Consider the following 22532-nt stretch of genomic DNA (forward strand, 5'->3'; position numbering starts at 1 on the left):
AAAGACTATTGAGGAAAACAACAATAAACCACCTCAATTATTTCTCCCAATAGAAAGGTTGTCATATGATGTAAATACCAAGCCAATCTGTTCTCAAGAAGTGATGTACTGTCTTGTCAGATGTTTGCAATACTTTCCAAACCACAAGATATGGATATATTTAATTAAATCACATGTGAATGACACATTTTGCATGCTGTTGGATAAGCAACGGAGGGGATGGAGCATGTCCACCTAGTTACTGAATGGATAACTGGCACAGCACTGCTGTTTGTACAAAGCACTGAAGGGCTAATTCTCCATTATTAATACTAATAGCTCTAATCCTACCTGTCAGGGTAAATTAGCAATGAACTCAGTTTTAGCCCTGAGAATTACTCAGCCCACATTTTTGCACTGTTTACTATGAGACCTTTATGATTATTGCTGGGACTGATTAGCTCTGTGTACTCCTGCTCTGAAGATCCCTTCAATCTAGAAAAACTTGCTTATATTTTATTATAATTTTGCAAAAGCTTGTTATTTAAATTGGTAAATAAGGCACAAGTAAAATATGAATGATAAATCCAACCAATTAAAGTTGATTTCACAAATAGATTTATTCCAGAAAACAAAAGTAAAATTCCATTTCTTTGAACAACACTATCACATAAAAATTACTTTGCAAAAAATATATATATATATATATATTTGTAAAAATTCATACTTTACTTTTAGTGAAATACTGTTTCTTACAGATCACTCATTAATGATGTAAATCAAATTAATCTAATGGAGATTTCTAAATCCACATTTCTCCTCCATAATTGTAAATCCAGTGGCATGGCAGTGAGTTGTAATTTCATTTCCTATTTTCCTTTGACTTACCCACCTAATGTAGTAATATTTGAATAACTATTCACAAACACCTGGCCACTTAATACAAACATCTAAAACTACTTACAACCACTAACTCTACATTATTCTGAAATTTAAAATACAAGATTAAAAGCCTAATATTTCAGAACTCACAATTGTTTGCAGATCATTCCAACCCAGAGAACCAGAAGAAAAGAGCCAAATAATTATTGCTGGAGTAGCATTACATCAATCCCATAAATGGGCTAAGAAATTTTGCAGCACCCAACTTATTAAATAAATACTGTGCAAAAACCAAATGAGAAAAGTGGCTTCAGTGGTACAATGGACCATACACAAAATTATTCCCAAAACCACCTTTTTACAAATATATGAACGACATGCATTTCTATACAGCATAATTCCCTTTATTTTTGGGACACCTTGTGATTCTACTCATTTTAAAGAGAAGCATAAAGTGGCAAAAATTATGTTGAAATACTATAGCACAACATGAGAGTTTTCCCTAATGGTAGCACCTGAAATTGATTAATATCCATGAGGTATTGCACATACTTTCGAACTAGCATATTCCATATTACTATTTATAATTTGAAGTTTTTTCATAATTAATGATCCATAAAAAAATGTTTGAAATAAAAACTAACACATTACAACAATATTTAGACTGAAAGCAACAACAAAATTAAAATTATGAACAATGACTTTAGTTAAAAAAAAACAAAGTTTTTGAGGTATAAATACAGAGAAGAAGAGCTTAAAGTACAATAAGATGATCACTTGATCATTTCTTCATTGTTGACCTCTATCTGCCAATAATCATGTGCATCATAGTGAACAGGGACAGTCAAAAGAGCATCATCTGCTGTGCGGCCTGGTGAGCAATTCTGAAAAGACAAAAGATAAATTAACTGAAAATACTTGGAACTTCAAAGCATTTATCTTCGAAATACTTGGAGTATCTCTTTCTGTAATTAACCATTCTTACATGATTGTGATAAGAGGAACAAGCTTTCCACACTTAGATTTTTTGGAGAGATTTTCTCAGAAAATGGAGTAAGTTAAAATCCTAAGACTTCCAATGAGATTATTTCCAAGAACAGATTGATTCCATTCCTGAATCTGACTATCATGTTATCCATTTTTCAGTTCATATTTTAAATATTCAATGGAATAAAATTAAATACATCTTGTAGCCCACATAAAATTCATTTACTTTGGAGTATACAATTTTTATGGAGACTTTTGACAGCTGCAGTAGTCCCAATTATCAGGAGTGGCTGAAGTTTAATGACACCATATAATTCTTAAAAAACAGAGATAAAATGGAGGGATTATGTGTGAACGTAAATAATAACAAAAAGAAAATATTTTCCTAAGCCATGATTTTACATGACATATTCATTCATAAACAACTTAAAAATGATGCTTCTTATGCAAAATATTTTTATTTTGTCTAGTTATAGTTCTCAGCCCTTTTCTCCAATATTCCATAGGCAGCAAAAAAATATTGAAAAGCCTGAGTATGAGCATGGAAAAGAAACAACCATGTATTAAATCACCCTGGGTGTATAAAAAATATTAGGTAGTCATTGAGTAATCTTGTATTTATTGACAAGGACCATGTGGTTAAATTGCACTGCAGAGTGGGTAAAAGAGTGCTGTGAATTTCATGTAAATGAAGACTAAATCCATTGACAAACTCTGATGTTCAGTTGCCTGAGGTGAATTGGCTTGGTGCAATCACAACAAAAATAACACAGTTCATACATAAAAAAGTGAACAGACAGAACTGCAACATGGTAAGTTCGGACTAGGATAATTTAGATGGCTATAAAACAAATGCGCAATGCCTTCTACTTAAGATCTTGGCATTATGTCTTGTTGGCCACTTGAACAGCAAATACGTATATGTTTGCAATGCAGAAGTTACCATTACAGTCACTACATATCTTATTATGATTATGGCTCTTTTAAAAGTGAAATGCAAACATTTCACCATAATTAGCAAATGGTAACCAAAATAATATACATATTTTGATGCCATTGCAGTAATAAACAGGACCATGGAATACACTCAGGATGAATATGTCTGTCTCGTAGATTTCGGAAAGTGTTTCATAGAATAAATTGGGAAAAATTAATGAGTATATTGCAGAAAATAGGAACAGATTGAAGGGACAGGAGGCTAATCCGTGACCTGTACATGTCTCAGACTGCTCAGGTGCAAGTGGAGAACGGATAGTCCGGATGGGCAGTGTTAAGAAGAGGTGTAAGGAAGGGTTGTCTATTATCACCGGTACAGTTCAACGTATATGAGGAGGAAATGATTAAAGAGGCATGGAAAGAAGTGGAGATAAGAATGAAAGCCGTTGAGGAGTTCATAAAATCAGTTAGGGTTGCTGCTGATATATACTGCACACTGACTGCACAGCATTGAGTGCACTGATCTGCTGGGTGCATTGGAAGATCAGTGCATGCAATAACTCTTGAAGCATGGGGTAAGTGCCATTCCAAAATTTCTTTTAAAGGAAATAAATGGTCTTTCAAGTTTTGAGGGGATTCAATGTTTCTACCTTAAATGTATCCAATGAAAGCTACCTAAATATTTAATTAGCTTCTGTACACAACAAAAGAAATATCAAAATAAATTAATTTTCTATTTTACCTTTGGTTTTTTTCTGTAAGTGTCAACACATTCGACTGGTAACTTGGTAAATTCCACTTGGTAGTTGTAGCCTTTACTTGCCATCTTGATTATGGTATGTAATGGGACGTCCAAGTATGGTACCTCTTCTGTTTACATGTAACAAATAAAAACATAGGTTTTTCAAAAAGCCAATAAAGCCTAGTATGATTATCTACCTAATCTAACAATTGAAATCTATAAATAGCTCTGTATACTATAAACAACATTCATCAAATATACACTAACATCTGAGTGACCAGTTCTGAAAAATAAGCAATTAAGGATCATCAGATTTCTGAAGCTATAGATTAATAAAACTCTCTCAATTATGATACTTAAATATTTATTAGTCTTGGCCTTGATGTATGACAAACAAAGGATCTAATAGTTAATTTATAACCTCTAGGAAAAAGAAATTTAATCAGAGTTGGTTTTGTGCATATCAAGCCTGTGATTATCAAAAATCACACCCTGTCTTACCGGGTGACTTGTTAAGGAAATATCCCAAAACAACTCGTAGAACTGCTTGATGGCTCACCACCAGCACACCATCACCATTCTGCTCCAGTTCCAGCAGGAGTGGCTGCACTCGAGCCATTATGTCAGCATATGACTCACCCCACGGGTACCGATAATGAAGTTTGTCTTCATCCCTCCATGCAAACTCACGTGGATACTGCTCTTGCATTTCCTCATAGCTCATGCCCTCACACACGCCCTGAAAGGAAAATTAAGAGAGATACCTTCAGCCTGAAGCATGTCTCTACCTGAATTTGATCACAAATGTGAGCCAATTTCTGCTGGTTAGATTCCAACCCTAACCATAAACATAATTGTACTCTTATAGAACCTTGTGACCAGGAAATTTAGGAACAACACTCCAGTTGTAGACTTTTTGCTTGAAGAAATTTGGAGTATATTATGCCACAAAGAGAGTTTTTCAAAGTAATGAAAAAAATATATATATACATATACATATATAAATACTCATATATACAGAAACAGATATAAGGAAAAGGGATAGGAACACATATAAAGGACGAACACAATAAAGGTGGGGAAGGCGGAATATATTATATAAATATATATATATATTTTTACATATATATTTTTATATACATACATACATATATATATAAATATATATATTAAATTAAATTAAATATATTACATATATATTTTTATATACATACATACATATATATATAAATATATATATTAAATTAAATTAAATATATTACATATATATGTATATATACATATATATATGTATATATATATATATATATATATATATATATATATATATATATATATATATATATATATATATATATATATATATATATATATATATATATATATATATATATATATATATATATATATATTTCTATATGCAGTTCCCATTTCACTTCTGGTAAAGTGCTTTTACTCATTTGATGAATGTGGCCTCCTATCAATTGAATAACTGATAACTCAATATTTGAGGCATAAAGAACATACTAAATGCCATACATAAACTAGTGATTTTAACATTCTTCATTATAAAGTAAAGAACAGATGGTAACAATTTTCCACTACATAATTCAGTTTTCATTTCAGTAATCTAGTAGAGAATTGTCGCTATCAGTTCTTAATTTCGTTCAAATTCCACCACATTACGCCTGAAACTACTCAATTTGTTCAATTTTCATTACTTTAAAAACTTACAATTTCTCTAATATCAATGCATTCAGGAATTTGTATGACATTTGCCTTGATACATGCAGCTTGAGATGGGAAAAGGATTCTGTGGGATGAAACATAAGGCAGCACTTGCACCCGACAATAGTTAAAAAAAAACCTCCCACTATCTACCAGCATAATCGAGGCAAAGACCCACAAGATGGCACACATCTGGCTACTCTGAATATTTGAACTACCAGGGCTTACCTTGGCTCACTAAACAGCATTAACCACCATTGCCACCTTCTCTAACACTACACTCTCCCACCCCTCATCCTTTCCTCATTTCTTTTCTACTTCCACCAAGGAAACAGCTACAATTCTCTTCATCTGGCAAAGGTGGCATGACCGCTGAAGTGGTAAATCATTTTTATGGATCTTTTTTATCCTGCACATGTGTTTAATCCAAATTGTGATTTTACTTTACTATTTTTAAATATATTATTTAAAAAGCTTTATCATGTTTAATACAAGAGAGAGGAAATAATGAATGCATTGATGCATAATATCACACTCAAAGAGCCTAACACACAAAACAATGATTTAACTCCATATAATTGAAAAAATAACCATTTTGAAGCAATCTTACCAGTTTTAACGATAATTACATCAGAGTTTTCAGCTCAAACTTCAATAGACTTACAGCATTTAGCTCATTTAAAGCAGCCCAATGTTCAACAGGTGCATTGATTCCAGCTACTGTCTGATGAGTTCGGCGTTTTTCGCTCGTCCAGATGTGGAGCCCTGGCGGTGGGGAGGCATTGATGTGGCGAGCTAAGGAAGCAGCATACTGTCTGCCACGAGGGGAGAGGTCTGCATCTCCACCAATTCGTCCCAAAACATTGAACTCACTTTCTCCATGCTGGGGATTAATTTTAGCAAAAATATCTGATTAGTTAATTACATGTAGTGATTTAGGTAAAAATCATTGCATTTTTAACTTACTCTTGAAAAGTACATTGTCTTAGGGGAAGGCTGGTAACTTGATATGAAAGACAATATCCTACTCTGAAGATGTCCATTCAGTTTGTGAGCAAGGATACTTTCACCTAGATTAAAGAAAACAATATTTTTAAAATGTATTCATTCATTAGTCAACAAATATTTTAAAAGACAACATATTTCACACTATACAGTCACTTGGTGAAAATTTTTTATTCAATATAAATATTTATTTGGATACATATGCAAAATATGCACAAATACTAGCTTCATAGACGGTGCATATTTTTATCAAGGAGAATATACTATCAATAGAATTTCCTTGGAGTACTGATAACAAACTACATACTTGACCTATATTTTACATCTACTTAATTCCCTAAAGGCATATGACGTGGAACAGGAGCATTAGCCAAGATAAACGAAGGAAATAAAACTTCAAATTTCAGCAATATGACATGATTTTCAATACAGCATGAGAATAAAGACTAAAATAAAGACAATCATCTCTGATCACATTTTAATCACATCACAAGCAAATAATAAAGTGATACTTTCATTAAGGCAACAGTTTTTCTAGTACCAAACCACTATATGCATTATCAAAATGGGAAAATAAAAGGGCTATTGGGAGTGAATGGTGTTGTGTTTTAGCACTCACTAGTATATGAAAATTGTTTTGCATCTATTTTATTAAATAAAACATATAAATATAAACACCTTACCTGGTCCCACTCTTAATACATGTTAATGAATGATTGATAAATTCTAGTGGCTATATCATGTACTGTATCTCCTGGCCCATTATATGCACATTTTTACTCCAAAATGGTCTTCACAATCAGCATATTCTTAGGGGCTAGATCTACGGGTGAAACCTGGACATATAAGCAGCAAGCTAATTTGCCAGAAAAGTACAGTGAGTACAAATACTATGAATACTACTCCTATTAGATGTTTTTTTGCATCAGATATACAAAGTGGTTGCCTTGACTACAAATGTCGATGATTTCACTGTATTGAGTCAGTTGTAAGTAAGAGAGTTTTAATAATTCATTGGAAGAACTTCCTAAAAATTCCAAAATAAGTCATAAATGTACACAATATGGAGCATTTATTTTCATCTCACGTGCGGTGCTGCCACAAAACATAATACGTTTGGCTGACAGGCATGTCACCCCTCAGCTAATACATGCATACATTGTATCTCTCTTGATAAACTCAGAGTCTACAAGCATCCAAACTTAAGTAGTAAGAGAGTGTCATTGAGGCATAGAAAATTGTTCTTTCTAATACAAATTTCAATAACATTAAAATAATAACAGAACTAGGCATCACATAAAAGTTAGAATGATAATAACCTCATGGGATCTTAAGAGAAAATTGTCAAACAGTATTGCATTTAAACTTGACTTCGTGAATTGCACTTCAGAAGACTGAAACAAGGCAGCTTAAAGGCATTTTGAAGAGCTTAGAGAAGCTTAAAGGGCCCAGTGATGATGACTTTCTGAGATTCTACAATGAATGAACAACATTTGTACCTGCTTATTTTTTAATGCAACAATTCAATTTTCTTTGTACGAGGGTCATCCGGAAAGTAGTACCCGTTCGTGCCGCATGAAGTGCTGACGACGCGAGTAGCCGCTGGACGAGGTCAGATAGCTTCAGTGGCTTGTCTGCCTTCTCTGAGCCAAGTTGCGTGACGCTAGCATTGCCTGTGTTGTTTCTGTGATTGTTTACAATGTTTAAAAAAATTGAGAACGCCGCCAGTTGTGAAGTGAGGGCAGTGATTAAATTCCTCAATGCAAGAAACGTTCGCCCATGTGATATTCATCGCCAATTAAAAGAGGTGTATGGAGACAATGTAATGGACGAGTCGTCTGTTCGGCGGTGGTGTCGCAACTTCAACATGGGGAGGGGGAACACACACGACGATGAGCGTTCGGGGAGACCGTCTGTCATTACAGACCAACTGGTGAGCTCAGTTGACGAATTCGTGAGGAACGATCGGCGCGTCACAATTGATGACATCTGTGAGCATTTTCCCAATGTTTCTCGAACAATTGTTCATGAAATTGTTAAACACCATCTGCATTATGCAAAAATTTGTGCAAGATGGGTCCCTCGCGTATCTCAATGAGCTGGCGGCGAAGGACTATGCAGCAGGAATACAGAAACTTGTCACACGTTATGACAAATGCCTTAATTTGCTTGGAGATTATGTTGAGAAGTAGTTTAAAGTATCCTCTTTCAAATAAAATTTTTTATGTTTGTTAATATTTACTTTTGTGTCTTTATTTCACGAACGGGTACTACTTTCCGGATGACCCTCGTATTAAGTGTTAACATCAAAATACTTAAACCCTCTTATTTCTGATCCAAATATCTTTTGTAATTTCTAACCTGAAGAATCAGGGAGCATCTTATAGACTGGGAAATTCAGTACTAGAGATAAAGTCAAAGTATTTTTATTAATCCATGATAACATCTGTGATTTTAAAAACCTGCGCCTGTGAAGCTCTGGCAATTAGGTTTATACTATATATAATGTGGGCACATGTCTTTTATACACCTTTCTTTCCTAAAAGTGAACGCCATGGAAAAAATGAGCTGTTTGTTTCACTTACTCTTATCTTTCCTTTTTTCCTAAACATCATAATGTTTTATCCAGAGCATATTTGTGGTTTTAATTCTTAGAGTGACTCATGCCACCATATTTTTATTTTTCATCCTTGAGAAAATGTCACAACTGCCATCAAAGATCACACTGCACTAAGCCAAGTTTTTTAACTGAATTATCACTTAGCGGGTACTCTAGAGCAGTTTCAAAACAGACATTTCACCGTTATGCTCTTAAGAAATGGCTCCAAATTTGTTTCTCCTCGTAGAGAAGTAACACTGGGTATCCCTCAGGGTTCTGTACCTGGCTCTATTTTATTTTTAATTTATATCAATGATCTACCAGATAAGCTTAAGTTTATTAAGGGAATAGGGATCCATTACTGTATGCTGATGATACAAATATTATTGTGTCAGCCTCCTCAGTGGACAGTTTGACATAGCAGCTGAAGTAACTCAGATTTTCAATGAATGGTGTCTTCTTAACTTCCTACAACCCAATTTAAACAAGTCCAGCCTGATTTATTTCACTAATAAAAACAAAGTTTCCATTGCAATCTCAGTAGATGCAGGAGGCATAGCATTCCCCAAAATTCCAGAACCCAATTCCTGGGAGTTATCCTGCATAGAAACATGTCTTGGGGGGAACACATTTTCAAATTACGTGGAAAGTTAAGTTCCCTATGGTTCCTCATTAGAAATATTAGATATTCTGTAAATTTAGAGGTCCTTCAATCCATTTACTGAGGTGAATTTTATTCTCGTATTACCTTTGGTATCCTTTTCTGGGGTTCCTCTCCCCATGTGAGCGTAATCTTCAAAATCCAATAGAAGATTATCTGCATTTTGAGCAATGCTCCTTGCGATGCACCATGTAAACTTCTCTTCAAAAGACTTGGTTTATTACCAGTACCTTGCATATATACATTTAATGTCATCTTGCATACAAAGGGTAATATTACTCAGTACAAGTTCAACTGTAATTACCATAGTCACTACACAACGTCCTGAAATGACCTGCACCAGCCATTTGTCCGAACACACAATACCTGCTCATGGGCCCAAAGCAATGGGCTTAAGGTTATTCAATAAACTTCTCCATGAAATCAAATATAAAACAAAAGTACCTATTTTAAAGAAAAAGCTGTTCAACCTATTAAAAAATAATATTTTAAATTCTGTAAATGAATACCTGGAATTACCACTACGCATCAATTCCGGCTTAACCAATTAATACGTAAACATACTAGCGTATTGATATACATATAGATTGCATTTCTTCTAAATTGTGAAATTTATATCTGATGTGTCATATATTTGTGTATGTATGAATATGCAACAAATCTCCGGACAAATAAATACAATATTTTTATTGTGGGGGATCTAGATGGTGTGGGGGCCAACGTACTGGCTTCCCACCCAGAGGGCCCGGGCTCAAATCCCGGCGGTGTTGAATATTTTTCAGAGGTATCTCGATCCCTACTTGAGGTGCTTTGTGGAGGGCACTTTGAGTGAGTACGCCGTCCGTCAGATGGGATGTTAAGCTGCAGACCCCTTGGTGCTCTTTCGTAAAGAGTAGGCTAATGCCAACACCGGGTTTCTCTCCACCCTTCATCCTTTCCTGTCCATCCATTATGGCGCAAATGACCCCAGCTGTCGGTTGCCTCCCCTAAATACTACTACTACTATTTTTATTATGCTATTTATTGTTCAAATGACAAAAATATCATTATAATTTCAGAGGTGCCACATGTTAACATTCAGGGGTTGCAAGAAGCATTTTGATTGAATAACATGAACTGAGCCTTCGCTGAGAAACAATTAAGGTTACAAAGGGGAAACCTATCCACTTTGTATTTGCTAATGTGTCCTATTTATATGTAAGGGGGGCTAAATGAGGAGTTTCCAAGTATTGGTCAAATGCCAGTAAGAATAAGAAATAAAAGCAGCAGATGACAGCATTTCAAAATAGCTCGCTCCAGCTAAAAATGTTCTCTTATTGCAAACGTACAGTGACAGTTTTAACATGACTAGAGAGAGGAGAAAATAATGAGCTATTGTAATACCAGGTAATTCAGTACTAAAACATTACAAAACAATTATTGAATTAATAGAAAAAGATTTACCGTCCAAATTGGAACTAAAGTAGCAGTTGATTTCCAAATACGTAAAAGTTTGATGATAGATGAGCCCATGACTTCTCCTTCCCTTTCAATAGCTATGATGCAAAAAGTAGTAACCACTGCATGGAATGAAATGAGGACCAGCGAAAGAAAACCTAAAGCCAGAATATGAAAAGTATGGCTGTTTCCCTGACTGCAGCCTAAAAGTAAGATGTTCACTGCTCCTTTCCAAAAATACTCATGTTGTTGAGTAACCTTACAAAAAAAAGACAAAATTCCTTTAATTCCATTCTTTTTCTTCAATTTTGAGCCAGAGAGTTATTTTTTCTGGAGGTTTCAGAGGTCAACCTTGACTTCACATCAGCATAACAACAACAATGTACTGTGGACCACAGTTGGGATTAATCATGCATAGTGAGAGGATCTGTAATGCCTTCCTGAGGTATTCAACACTCTTCAAATAATTAAATACAAGCTTGAATTACTACACAAATGCCACAGTTCTTTTGAGTTATAAAAAGAGTGTTTTTACCTATGGGAGACAAGTTCTTTAATTCCATCATTTCATAATATTGCATTACCCAATGTCATAGAGAGCACTCTTCAGGCACAACCAACTATTTGGCTTTGTATGAATTAAACTTTATGAATGAGTTTTCCCTTAATTTTTAGTCTATGACATTGTTTATGTATGTGTGTGTGTGAGAACAAGTTGGCCTCAAGGCTCATCAGACATGGACACTGCACACCTAGTGCATGTTAAAATAAATACAGCTCTATAATACCACACAATGAATTGGCCAAATCTCCGACCATCCTGTTCAATTAATAGCAGTATCTAATAACATTAGATCATATACCTCCTGGCTTGGAAGACATTCAACAATTACATGCATGCATTCAGTGACCAGTTGATAAATACAAATACTGCCTTAAACAAACATGCAATGCTTACCAGCATTAGTAATTTTGATGTAGCTTAAATCTCCCTCATTCTTGTTATCTATGGTCTCAAATAGATTTAAGTAATGCTTTATTCGCAATTGAAAGTCATTAATGGCTTTCTCTCTACTCATCTCCTTGTAGTCAGGACTGTTGAGTCTTGTTTCCTTAACAAAAGAAATAAAATACTTGCATTTATAAATCCAGGCAAGAACTCTCAGGCGCACCTGAAAACAATTTCAAAAACATTCAATTTCTAAGTTCATGACATTTTTGAGACATTGATAATAGTCCTGCAACAAGTATCAATTGTGCTGTAATGCATTGCATTGGGTGATTCTTCAATAAATAAAGATAATTTAGTGTGTGTGTGTGGATATTTGCAAAGGCATGTATTTACATGCATTAATGCTCATTCATATATCCAGGTTGTAAGGGATCTAGGGGATACCAAGCTTTTGAAAAGGGCTTGGAATAAAATGTTTTATACAAAATATCATGGCCACTGGAAATCAATCTATGAATTGACCATATTATGGACATGAAACAGTATGACTTCATATAAAAATGTGGTCATTGCAGCTATGATGATAGCACCACCATTGGGTACAATCCTGATATTTAATAGATATTATTCGTTACATCCATATTTAAATAATTAACTGCATTACAATGTTTATAAAACTGAGTCAAGGATGTCATTCCAATGAGCAATACAGAAATAAATGGTAAATCTCAGCAACACAAGATCAATCACAGAGAGAAGGTATGACAGAAAAAGTTGGATTATTGGAAGCCTCAACAGAAACTGCAGGGTAAAGGAGATTTATCGAAAGGATGCCATTCTTTACAAATGAAATACTCGACACAGTAGAGCAGGGCAGCAGAAGAAAAAAAATACAAATGTTGCGGGATCAAGGAAAGGAAAAAATCTAACTGAAGTTTAAGTATTGATAAGAGTCCAAAAAGCGAGAGAGGGGTGGATAAAGAATCTGGGTGAGTTAGTGCAACATAATCTCTTCCAGAGAACATTAGAAACAGCTTATAGAACTGTGAAATGCTACTTCAGTGATTGCAGCAAAGTTATAAACTAGGGACAGCATTGGGGGAATTCTTAATGACGATAGAGATAAAATAAACATGAAAAGAGTAAGTATTTGGAGAATCTTTATGAGGGAACCAAAAGACATCCCAGAACAGTGAAAAAAGATGATGACGCTGGGAAGAGATATTACAATATCAGATCTGAATTTGGTTCTGTAGTGAAGAATTTATCGTAAAAGACATCACCATGGATTGCTGAAATATTCTCAGCACTTTAATAAATTTAGGAAGTATGGCTATAGCCAAGTTATATAATCTAACTTGTTATGGGAGGATAAATACTGTTGGACTTGAAGGAGAGCATACTGGTCCCAAGACCTAAAAAGAAAAGGGCAAATGAATGTGAAAACTTAAGAACCATTAGTCTGACTGCTCACGTTTCAAAATAAGAATATTACAGTACAACAATTTCGGAGTAAAAAAATCATTTCACTTGACCGGGATGATTTTTACACTTTGACTTTTTTGCATTATAACACACATTTAGCGGATGACTCTGCTAAAAGTTACTGTTGTGGCATCTCCCGCAGTTTCTAGGAAAATAATAATAACCTACTGAAGAACTGAATGGAAGATAAGGACTAATTTATACGAGATGAAGATGAGAAACAAGAGAATCTACTGGTTGCTCTCAGACCATGAAGAGTTGACAATACAGAAAGACCAGCCAAGCATTCGAGTATCTGGAGGAAGCTTTTGACAATGTGAACTGGAATATCATGCAAAGTATCCTAAAAGAAAATAAATCACTTACAATGCTAAATTATTGAATACAATGCAGAAGCTTAATATACCCTATTGAGAGTTTAGGTGGTGATGATTATAAGCAGTGAGAACAGAGAAAAGACTAAAATAAGGAAAGGCAGGTTTTCTCATTATTACCACTGACCTTCAAATAAATTGAGGAAGCAATTAATAAGAAAATTGAAAAGATGAAAAGCTCACATAAAACAAAATAAAAGATAAGTATTCTGGGGTTTGTGACTGACTTAGATATACTCATGGAGAAGAAAGAAGACCTGATAAGGGAACTATGAGCTTCTATATGGAGAAGGGAATGAACAAGTACAACCTCAATAAAAACAATTAAAAAATCAAATAAATTGCCTGCAATGGAAGTAAGGAGATAATCTTCAAGTTAGTCGAGGGAAACCCACACTGGGACAGGTGTAAGAATTTTGCCATTTAGAAGGTAAGACCATTGGCATTGGAGGAAGAAAAAGAGACAGAGTGGAGAGAGTAACCTGCGTAGGGATGGCCGAGAAGGTGTCCTCGGAAAATACACCACAGCTAATGACACTAATCTAGACAGAAGGTAGTTGGTCATTCATTGAAATTGATACATGAAGTTTACTTTTCTATTGTTGTGAGCCATGGACAATAAGAGCCACAAAGAAAAGAAAACTGGAGGCCACATGGTTCCACAGAAGAATGATCAAAATAAAAGGGATTGACAGACAAATAAATGGACTCGTGGGGTGCTTGATGTGTGGGCGAAGAGAGAATCCTATAAATTATATTAAAAAGGAGGAGGAACTTAATTGGACACAATTACAAAATGAAAGGCATAAGTACAATGAACAATGAAAAAATGAAAACATTGGTAGGGAACAGTTAAGCTTATTGAGCTGCTACAAATTTACCCTCAAATTAATTACTTATGATGATGGTTAGTGATACATTCAATATGGCACTGAAATTTATCAAAGAACATAACCTCTTTCAAAAGTTTTTGTGAATGATATTACGTGAATTTTTTTGGTCATCAATCAAAAGTTGGGGAGAACGTGAATATTTAAAAGTGAAAACTTTTAAATACGACACTGTGAAGATAGAAAAATTCTAGGGTCATGACGAGATAACTAGTTATACAAGTACATACTATGTATTCTGAAGTGAGGCTTCAAGATGTAACTTACTTATTTATTCATTCTTAGTCCAAAAACAGCACCTTTTAGCCTTTTACATCGGACTTTTAATAGTGATAACAATGGACATAATTACAAACACCCAAGCCCTAGGTGGAGGAAATCCCACCCAGACGGGAATCGAACCCGCGACCCTAGGGTTTGCAGACAAGGACATTACCCCGCAGCCATCGGGGCTGACAAATACCTACCAATAACCTAAGGCAATTAGACAATTTTTAATTTTGGAATGTCCTAAAAGATTTCATGGTTTGCATGGTATCTATAAATAGTAAGAAACAGGGGCTTAATGCATCATTTAGAAATATTTTATTTCCTACAATAAATTATTTAATAATCTCTAATAAAAATTTGACATTTACCTCCATATTTCTGGCTAATATGATTTCATCATCAATTGTTGACTCAATGAACAAAACTTTCCAGCCCATTTGTTCGTGGAACATCTGATATATACTCTGCCTTCGGGATCTAGTTGAATTGGTTCCATCCATAACCTATAATATGACCAAAATACTAATTAATGAGCTGCTTGACAAATTATTGAGTAAATGTATTAAAATAAAATTATAACTGTTAAATGTTTTTAGTCTTTACAATATGTCTTGACCTAAAGCATTTGGGGACAAAAGAGTTCCAAAATGTATGCATAAAAATCTTACTCATGGCTTATGCAGTTTGGGCAAATAATCATTTATTCTCTAAGTATTTGAAAAGGCCAACACTTGATCTTTCAATATATAATGAAATTCCTACCAAGATATCTATGGATGTGTTAACATATAGAAAATGAAATTATGATGTGGTATGTTAGTCATTCATGCTATTAATAGGTTAGTATCCCATAATGAATTATCTCCGCCACTTTTCCAATTCCCGCCAATTTTCTTACCGCCACTTCACCATGCTGAGAGGTTATCCAATTAGCAGCATCTCTCATTGCTTCTAGAGCACATTTTTTTCGTAACTCCATTGCATCTTCATTTTCAGGACAGAAAAAATCATGGTTATCATACTGTTCTGTCCATTTACGGCGGTAATCACTGACACTGAAAACTGAAAAAAAATTGTAATTTTTCAGGCAAGCCCAATTTGAGCAAGGTATTTCTGAAATTCAATCATACATGTTTACAGCAAGTTCCGAAAAGCCAAAGTTCATTTAAGGAAAAGTGAGTAGAAAGTATGTGACCCATCACAATACACAGCAAGTAATATTTTGGATAGAATCATTGCACCTCCTAAATTGCAAATACGAGTAATTGATCAACTGAGGCTCTACCAATTTGGATGGGGCACATCTGATGAACGTACAAGGTTTGTATAAGTAACAGTAACAATTTTTCCTGTTAGTATCAGTAACAATTTTTCCTGGCGTGTGCAATATTCAGACCATCGGTTAAGTGTGTGCATGATTGCAGATTGTATTGGCATAAATAAGATGCTAGTGCACACCATCATGCATCTGAACATCTGGCGATGCGAAAACTTTTCGCAAAACTTGTCCTGAAGATCTTGACTGACGACCAAGAGCGGAATCAAGTGTCTGCTTGCACAAAATAATGGTTTTGCCAAGCTTGCTTTTCACTATGCATCTTAACATAATGGGATTTCACATAAACCACGGAATTAATTCAGTTCCTTTCTGTTCGAGGGTGAGATACATTAAAAAGGTCCATGAAAGATTTTTCCAAGAAATAAAAACCAACCGAGCATGAATCTTTCTTTATCCTAAAAATAAAAAAAATAAAGAGACCATTCCAAAATGATAACACTTATGTGCATAGATACTGGATAATATACCTCAAGATATTTGACTAAAACATATCCAGTTTTAGACATGACAAACAAGTAATTCTAACATTTTGTAAAGTTTCAATGATTATGATGTAACAGAAAGTGCTTCAAAGTACAGAAAGGAAATAGGAAAGACTGCTAACGCTAGATAGTTTCGGAAGTAGATCAAGGAGAAAGTAAGGGGCAGGATGGATTAGAATGCATAAACTATGGAGGTTAAAAGGCAAAAATATAGAAGGTAATAATGTAAGAATGCTACCAGAGGTTTACATACAGATATGCTTGAATCAAGGGCAATGGAAAAATCACATGGAAAAATAGTGAGCATAATATTGTGCATTTATTCCCTAGGGGAAGGCATACAATAGAATAAATAGTGGATATTTGAGAGAGGTTTAGAGAGAATGCCTAGTTAAAGCTATTTAATACTATAAAATAATGTATTGAAACAGTAAAGCAAGAGCAAGAGTCATTTGGAACTTTGCTTTGGAAGATTGCTTTGCAATAAACCCGAATTGAGAGAGGTTTAGAGAGAATGCCTAGTTAAAGCTATTTAATACTATAAAATAATGTATTGAAACAGTAAAGCAAGAGCAAGAGTCATTTGGAACTTTGCTTTGGAAGATTGCTTTGCAATAAACCCGAAAGGATGCCAAATTTGAAATGAGGAACACAGTATTCTTCCATAATTTTTTCTCACGTAAAAGTACTTTCCGCAAATATCTGTCAACCTCGGGCACAAAATGTTTACGCATATCTATGAAGGTTTACATACATACACCTGTAGGAGGAGAATCACTGGAGTGATTACACCAAGAGTTGCTACACCCAATGTAAAAATGGAGGAAGAAGGATAAGTGAGCAGAGCTGGAGACAAAGAGAAATTTGATGAAGGGACATTTTGTAAAGGACATATTGTTTGAAAAGCTCTCTCGATTATAAATTATTATATTATATTAATAAATATATAAGTGGAAATCCTATATTATCTTGACCTCAACCCTTCATATCCTTCCCCTCCCTATAGAAGTATATATATGCATCTCAACATCAACTCAGGTAAAAATTGAGTACCTGAGAATGATACCTATACATTGAAACTAGTTTTATATGATAAAATTTTAAAGGAAGAATACATAGGTTAACCATTTTGCAAAGACAAACTTCCAAAAGGGGGAGCCTGAAACCATCAAATGATTCCAATTGTCACGACGATGATCATACAAATTATAATGACATTGTCCAAGATGAATCCATGGGTAAGTTGGGTGTAATGACTGGAGAAGTGAAATTTAAAGATTGCCTCTTTTTCCTGCCAATGTTGCCGGTAGAGAGCCCTTAAGATCCACAGGGTGATCAGAGGAGCTGCAGTGAGGTAACAGAGAAATTGAAACCAAGGGTGCATACATCCACAAAGAAAATAGTTGTATGCACTAAGGAAATAAAGATTACGTTGTCAATGTACACGGTGAATTCATTAAATCAATTGATGATTTTGCATACCTACGTTGACAGAACTTTTATGAATGATGGTATCCACTATAGATGAACAAATTAAAAGATATGCGATGAACAGAAGAATGGATGTTTATATAATGTGTATTATAAAAAGGGAGTTCTCTAAGGAAGCAAAGATGGCTATTAAAGCATAATCATCCTTGCAAGAGTGCATGGAGGTCAAACTTTTACTGTGACTTGGTCAGCATGGTAAACCGTATAGTAGGAGAAACTTTTTTATGGTCATATACCAAAAAAGGGAAAACACTACAGAACTGTGGGCTCTTAGCTTATAAGGCATGTGCTGGGCTGGCTCAAAAGGGCTCTGACTCAAACTCCTCCAACTTTCATATATTCCCTTACTGCTGACAAGTGTAATAACTGCCAAAATTTAATTCCAATGCATAATCTAACATTAAAGGCTTTTTCCTGTTCTTTTATAATTTAGCATAGCCTAATTTCACAATGCACACTTGTTATTACAACAATAAAAACTTTATCCAATTCTGAAATCTCACTGCATAACTCTTCTAGGTGACTTGGACACAGTGTAATCTCCTCATACATGGAATAGTATTCCTCACTTTCATGCTCCAGAAAAAATATTATTAAACATATATACAAAAAAAATATTCTCCCACAAATGAGCACTGTTTACCAGCACTCTTATTCTGGAGTGGGCTTTTCATTGCAATTTTTTTTCAGTGGTAGTACACACAAAAGAGACATTCTACCGTGGAAACAGAAAGAATGTACTTGGAATGAAACAACCTTTTTTTAAAAATAAATACAGAAATCATTTACCACAAATACATTTTAAATAAAATAATTTCATTATGACTCAAGTACACCTGTACAAGAAAAACATTTTTTTTAAATCTGAGAGACAAGGGCACATAGCTTTGTGAAATTAGGTGATTTCACATGGAATGACCCATTTTATAAAAATTAAGACAAATATATATAAGATATCAATAGTTTACCTCTAGCAGAATGGCCTATCCAGCACAAGTACCTTGCTAGGCTGTGAGCAATTGCAGTTTTATTTCGTGCGGGGAGACCAACAAGAGCAACTATCAATGGCATAAATTGTTTTGCAGTTGACCCTGTAACAGTATAATTCACAGAATAAAAAATTAAAGTGTTTTTTATGATTTCTGCACATGCTGACTTAATTTTAAATATTCTTACTTTTGTAAGTGCATACTCTGGCATTCATGCTCCGGATTATACTAAGTGTAAACCTTGTGTATACTCTGGCAAGATGCAGAATTTGTCAAACTTTACAATCCAAAATGAACATATTGATATTTAAAATCATATTGATCATACTAGTGAAAAACATACAATTGAAAGTATTTGAATTTCTGCCTTTCTTCATGTGTACGATTGAGTGCATGGCAACCGATCTCTCCTACTTACCAAAAGATTCCTTCAGGGGTTGCTGGATGGTACCCACATGTTGATCTCCCCGACAGGCAGTGCCCTTCCTTCCTTCTCCAACATCTCCTGCCATCTTGACTTATGCCTTAAGGCCTCCTCTGACCTTTCTTCGCCTATAAATACCTTTCGCCGTTTACGAGTATTTTTCAAACAAGATACGAGGCAATATACTCACAATATTACTAAGTACAAAGAAAATTATTCACACCGCTGAAATTTCAAGCATATGGCCTCAGATCTATCTTGAGAGGCTGTAGATAGCAATATAAACTTCACTACTTTGCAGAAAATAATACAGCCTACACAAATGGTAAAATTAATCTCTATTAGAAATCTATCAATTAAGTACTGCAGAAGAACAAATACAACACTGAAAAAGTACAATAGACACTAAGTACCTATACACCTAGGACAGCAGAAACTTAAGGTACTCAAGAGAATGCTTCTTGATATACCTTCATGGGATGTAACTGCGGTATGCTTTTGAAATTAACATTTGCACTGAAAATAAACGAATAAAATACTTGATTCTTATTTCCAGAACGTTATTATCGTTTCTCTTCGACAGTGTGTAAAATATATATTCCAACAGTCACAGACAAATTAGTTTAAACTTGTTTGAATCTAATATAAAACGATCATCTCACTAACCAGCAGAGGGTAAAATGTGAAAGGTGTAAAATAGTGATAACTGTGTATGTCTGATCCTAGCACCGCCCGAGTTTTACTAAGGCTCGTTCCTAAAGGTTAACATTGAAATCACGAACATTATCTCGATGATTTGCTACAGCCAGGCACTTCTAACTCGTTTTCCTTCAGAGAAGTGGTCAGAGGAGGTGTGGCGTATAAAAGACTGCAGATCGGCCCTCATGCCACCACCTAAACCTAAGTTCTTTACAATCGGGGCCAGTGTTAAGCAAGGAACCAAAACACAAGTTTTTAGCTGATGAACACGATATAATGTGTTCAAATTCGTGTCGCTAATATTTTTTCCGAACGTTGAAACGCAGGATCCACTCGAGAGGAGGTGAACAGTTGATGAATACTGCCAAAAACAGAATTATTACTTGACCTACCAGATGTATACAATAACAAATAATCACTATACAGTAACAGACGTCGTTTACACGGTAAAATTCTGAAGTACAGTAAAAATTAACTTTTAAACCATAAACAGCACGTATTCCACAGCGTCAACACAAAATTAATCTGTCACCATGAAACACCCACTAGAACATGTTCACTTCAATGCCCTTCAAGTCGCCTTGGGGAGAAAATTTTTGCCCCAGTTATTTTATTTTCAGTAAATCACACCCACGCGTGACTGAAAATATTAATTCACTCGCGATCTCAAGACTTCGCTTACAGCTATGTTCATTGAAAATAAACCACACGACACCACATAGCACGGCATAATAAGTTTGTGTAAACACAGTAGAGCAGATGGAAGGACACTGTTAAATGACATTTAATTGAACCTTGACAAAACCGCATAGATTAAACCGAACAAACGTCAATGATCTCGGAAGGAGATCTCCGACAAGATACGAACGTAGAGAGGAGAGAATCTTCGCACCGACTTGAAAATTCCAATGTTTTGGGTTGACTCAGAAAATAATATTGAACGATTCTGCAATTAACGCATGCGCGCTGCTCCTTTCTGCTGAATTTAATTCACCCGAAGCCCGTAAAGTCGTTTCGTTTCAAGTTAGTAAATTGTCATACGTTTCATAATTCGTATTCAGAGTCAAGTATTTGATAAAAAAGTGCGTAGGCCATTATGTACCGCATGTCATATCATCCGGTCGAAAGCCGGGTAGAATAATAGGTATGTAGGTTTTCAGGGAGGTAGAGCCAAACTTGTCATAACTTACTTACATTTGCTTCCAAAATGTTTTTTATTATAATAGAGGGCCTGTAGTCTAACTCTATTTTTAGACTTATGAATTATTTCAAAATTATCTGAGCACATCTTTAATTGGACGATAAGAGTGCACCTGTGTCTGAATCATGTCCTTCTTGAACCACGAATGTGTACAGCACTGCTGCATACGGCAATGGTATCAAGTTGGTTGGCACCATCTACCTAATTGACATACATTTTAATGGGTTTATTCCGTTAGATATTGTTCAAAGTCACCGCTTGTTTTTAAAATCCTTACCTTGGTCCCCGTTGGCCTCATGCTCGGAGGGTCATGACGACAGTTGCAATGGCTTCAATCGTGCCCATGAAAGTGGTAGTCTGTAATGATCAAACATATTTTCAGCTGCCTAGCCCTTTGCCACGATAAGCAAATCGACATGAAATGGGAGTTCTGGCCAGGCTAAGTTACGTGTGTATGCATTGGCACGAAAAGTACAACCTACGTTTTATATGCCTTACAATATCATTTACCAATTGGAGGGTATGGCCCTTAGGGGTTTTCTGAAGATTATTGTTAGCCATTGTCACTCAAGCACAAACAGTATTAGTGAAAGGAAGCCACGATCCTGCACCACTGTGATATCTGCGACAAACTTTGACATATTTTGCGAATATCAAAATGAAGACCATTGAAAATTCAATCAAGGCATCGAAGCTCTTTATCAAAAGAAATACTGGACTTCCAATAGCAGTAACCCTCAAAGGATAAAAATATTAAAAAATTTCGTGAGAAAGAAGAACCATTGAGGCAGAGAAACAGGACATTCACGGGAATAAGTAATGTCTCTTCAATTTGTTCACGGAGCTTAAGTCTCACGTATAACCGAACTTATATATATCATTATGTAGAAATTTTTCTCCTGAGATCGACATCTACAGGAACGAATTTGTTGTTGTCAAAGTGACTTGGGGCGTGTTTCGCTATAAAAAGGATATAATTA

The 22532-nt window shown here is 35.0% G+C and overlaps 1 protein-coding gene across 2 annotated transcripts; it reads right to left on the reverse strand.

Annotated features, from left to right (window-relative positions):
• Positions 1 to 584: 584 nt before the first annotated feature.
• On the reverse strand, positions 585 to 21304 carry LOC139698399 (6-phosphofructo-2-kinase/fructose-2,6-bisphosphatase-like). 2 transcript variants are annotated; one of them, XM_071597293.1, is made up of 10 exons: positions 19647 to 21303; positions 19208 to 19330; positions 15826 to 15989; positions 15296 to 15430; positions 11915 to 12068; positions 6221 to 6324; positions 5919 to 6137; positions 4028 to 4265; positions 3527 to 3654; positions 585 to 1745 (listed from the first exon to the last, which is right to left on the reverse strand). In XM_071597293.1, exons 1-10 carry the CDS (start codon positions 19738 to 19740, stop codon positions 1635 to 1637), a joined length of 1470 nt encoding a protein of 489 aa, XP_071453394.1. In that variant the 5' UTR covers positions 19741 to 21303; the 3' UTR covers positions 585 to 1634. The 2 variants fall into 2 exon arrangements, with proteins under 2 accessions (XP_071453394.1, XP_071453395.1); XM_071597294.1 differs by lacking the exon at positions 19208 to 19330 and having other exon boundaries at positions 19647 to 21304.
• Between the last annotated feature and the right edge of the window lie 1228 nt (positions 21305 to 22532).

The sequence above is a fragment of the Hetaerina americana genome, unplaced genomic scaffold, assembly GCF_022747635.1.
Source record: "Hetaerina americana unplaced genomic scaffold, ioHetAmer1.1.p SCAF_85, whole genome shotgun sequence".
NCBI classification, from domain to species: domain Eukaryota; kingdom Metazoa; phylum Arthropoda; class Insecta; order Odonata; family Calopterygidae; genus Hetaerina; species Hetaerina americana.

Coding starts and splice junctions, on each gene's coding strand:
- LOC139698399 (XM_071597293.1), bottom strand. CDS start 19,740: ATGGCAGGAGATGTTGGAGAAGGAAGGAAGGGCACTGCCTGTCGGGGA. Junction 4,266..5,918: donor CTTTAAATGAGCTAAATGCT/GTAAGTCTATTG, acceptor TTTTCCTTTCAG/GGCGTGTGTGAGGGCATGAG. Junction 1,746..3,526: donor CTTACAGAAAAAAACCAAAG/GTAAAATAGAAA, acceptor TTGTCTTTTCAG/AATTGCTCACCAGGCCGCAC.